The following is a 3,240-nucleotide window of genomic DNA, read 5'->3' as shown; positions in this document are numbered from 1 at the left end:
GTTTGTGATTTGTTAATGAGGAAAGAGTTTGGTGACAATTCCTTTAATGTTCTCTAAATGCATATGTGGAATAATTATTTATTTTACATTGTGTATTTGGAGAACGGATGGGAATTGCTGCCGAATTTTTTTCCTCATTAATAAATCACAAGTACATGTTTGCTAGTGACTTGAAACGTACATTGATGGGTTTAGGTTGGAGTGATAAAGACCCAATTCAAAGAAATACAATATTTATATTGGTTAAAATGTTAAATTATTGTGTATTATTCTTGATTGTGATTGTTGTTAGGTTATTATCATTTTTAATGACATATATAAATGTGTAGATACATAATAACATGAAAAGATTAGAACGGCAGTGGATGTATGAAAGATTAGACGAAAAAAAGAAACCCAAGAAAGCATTTGCAGAGGGGGTGAAAGAGTTTATTAAATTCGCGGAAGAAAGTAGTGAGTACAAGAATTTAGGTGAAATGAGGTGTCCGTGTAAGAAATGCAAAAACCTAGGTTTTAAAAGGAAAGCGGATGTTCAAATTCATCTTTGGTCGAATGGTTTCGCCGATAATTATTATGTATGGACATATCACGGTGAAAAACTACCTAGTACAAATGCTAGTGAGAATCCTTACCGTGAGTTCGTGGAAAATGCATTGCGTGATACTGTTGACCAAATTTTGGAGGATCGACTTAATCCTGATGACCTTAACGATGAAGAAGTGCAATATGAAACCCCGAACCCCCAAGTTTCTTTGTTCTTTAAAATGTTAGAGCAAGCCGAACAGCTGGTATTTGAGGGAAGTGATATGAGTTTGTTGCAAGTAGCTGCTAGGTTGTTATCACTCAAATGTGAGAACAACATATCTCTTAGATGCGCTAATGGTTTTGTGTCGTTCGTTGGTGACATAATTCCAAAGGAAAATCAAATGGCGTGCAATTTTAATGAGATTAAAAAAGTTCTGAAGGGACTCCAACTACCCCATGAAAAGATTGATGCATGTCTCAATGGATGCATGCTTTTCTGGGAGTAAAATTCTGATCTTGAAGAATGTACAAAGTGTCGTGCAACTCGGTATAAAGGTAAAAAGAATTCAAGTGGGAAGCGAATTCCATGTAAACCATTAACTTATTTCCCGCTTGCGCCAAGGTTACAACGACTATATGCAACCAAGCACATAGCAGGTGAGATGAGTTGGCACTACAAAAACTCTCGATTAAGAGAAATGGGGACAATGGCACATCCAAGTGATGGAGAAGCGTGGAAACATTTCGATAGAGAGCATCCAGATTTTGCAAGTGAACCCCGAAATGTTCGGCTAGGTTTGTGTACGGATGGATTTGAACCTTTTGGGCAGTTCGGGACGAAAAACTCTTGTTGGCCCGTGATTGTGACTCCGTACAACTTACCTCCTTGGTTATGCATGAAGAGACAATTTTTGTTCTTATCTGTGCTAGTTTCCGGTCCTAAGAACCCTAAATCAAATTTAGATGTTTTCCTCCAACCGGTGATCAAAGAGTTGAAATAACTTTGGGAAACCGGCATGGACACCTACGATGTCTCTAAGAAACAAAATTTTCAATTAAAGGCTACGTGTTAAAAATTGGTGCCAAAAAAAATGTCACGTGTCGGTATGTGACGGAAATTCCGTCAGTATTTCCATTTCCTGACGGAATTTCCGTCACTAGCAAGCTAAAAACAAGGACGGTTTTCCCGTCAGTGATCCGTCAGTATTTGTATTTACTGACGGAAATTCCGTCAGGATACGTATTTTAGTGACGAAATACGCTGACCCCAGTTCCTGACGGAATTTCCGTCGGGAATTTAAAATACTGACGGAAAAGCCGTCAATACGGCCTGAATTTTTCCGTCAGTATCCCGCGTTTTCACAGTAGTGTTAGAATTCTTTCCAGTGGCCTTGCCTTTTCCCTTCCTTGCAAGATGAGCCTTATACTTGTAACAGTGCTCTTGAATATGACCCTTAACCTTGCAGAAGGTGCAAGTTTTTAACTTGTAGCAGTCCTCAATAACATGACCATCTCTATTGCAATGAGTACAATGCTTAAAACCCTCCTCATAACTATCTTCCCTCTGCCTTATCCCGTGATTTTGAGATTCAGGACTAGAAAAGTTATGTATTTTCTTGGAAGCAAAAGCAGTGGAAGTAGTAAGAACATCCCCAGCAGAATCATTAATATGCTTCTGTTTCTCAATTTTCTGTAACAAGGCTAAAGCTTTATTGATTGGTGGTAAGGGTTCCATTGAAAGAAGGGTGGTCTGAACATGTTCATATCCAGCATTTAACCCCATCAATAATTGGACCAACTTAGAATGAGCTTCTCTATCAAGAAAACGCTTAAGAAGCTGACAAAAACACTTAGACATCACACCACATGTACACTGAGGAATAGGGTCCAGATTATCAACAGTTTCCCAAAGACACTTGAGTCTATTGTAATAATCAATCAAGGAAGAATTGTCTTGGCTAACATTGCTAAGATCTTTCTTTAATTCATAAAGTTCAAGAGCATTAAGCTGTCCATACCTCTCAACAATCTCAGACCAGAGAGCCTTAGAAGATGAAGCATACTGCAAATTCTCACGCAAATTCTTGTCCAAAGAATTCATAATCCATCTCAGAACAAGAAGATCCATACGAACCCACTGATTATACTTCTTATCAGTCTAGGGAGGAGCAAGAACATCACCAGTAATAAACCCCGTCTTGTTCCTAGAGAAGAGAGATTGAATCACATCACGTTGCCATTGAAGAAAATTCGAACCATCAAACAACTGAGCAGTTAACTGTAAGTTTGGTTGATCAGTGGGAGAAAGAAAAAGTGGATCATTAAGCATAGAATAGTAGCTTGATTCAGTTGATTCAGGCATGTTTGCAGAAAAGCGAATGTAGTTAGAGAGAAATCAACAAATTTGATGAGATAACACCAACGAAATCTGTGATTGATCAAAGATCAGAGAAGATGAAAGAAAGCGGAAGCAAAGAAAAGGAAAACAAAACGAGTTTTTGGATCGAAATTTGAAGTTGATACCATATGTAATCCTAATCTACCATGATTGATTGATTTGATGATGAACAAAAGTTGATGATGAAGAAGACGAAAATTAGAGAGAATTAAGTAGAAGATTTATTGAGAGTAATAATATTTTGTAGGAATGATTTGATACCACTAATGAAATACATCAAGGCTTTATATAGGCTAGGTTGTTACAACTCTAACTAA

At 37.6% G+C, this 3,240-nt stretch overlaps 1 protein-coding gene across 1 annotated transcript; it reads right to left on the bottom strand.

Annotated features, from left to right (window-relative positions):
• Positions 1-1,822: 1,822 nt before the first annotated feature.
• On the bottom strand, positions 1,823-2,887 carry LOC141649583 (uncharacterized). Its single transcript, XM_074458268.1, has 2 exons — positions 2,753-2,887; positions 1,823-2,683 (listed from the first exon to the last, which is right to left on the bottom strand). The coding sequence occupies exons 1-2, from the start codon at positions 2,885-2,887 to the stop codon at positions 1,823-1,825; spliced, it is 996 nt and encodes a 331-aa protein (XP_074314369.1).
• Between the last annotated feature and the right edge of the window lie 353 nt (positions 2,888-3,240).

This window comes from Silene latifolia, chromosome 3 (genome assembly GCF_048544455.1).
Source record: "Silene latifolia isolate original U9 population chromosome 3, ASM4854445v1, whole genome shotgun sequence".
In the NCBI taxonomy this organism is placed as follows: domain Eukaryota; kingdom Viridiplantae; phylum Streptophyta; class Magnoliopsida; order Caryophyllales; family Caryophyllaceae; genus Silene; species Silene latifolia.
This window is presented reverse-complemented; position numbering and strand designations above follow the sequence as displayed.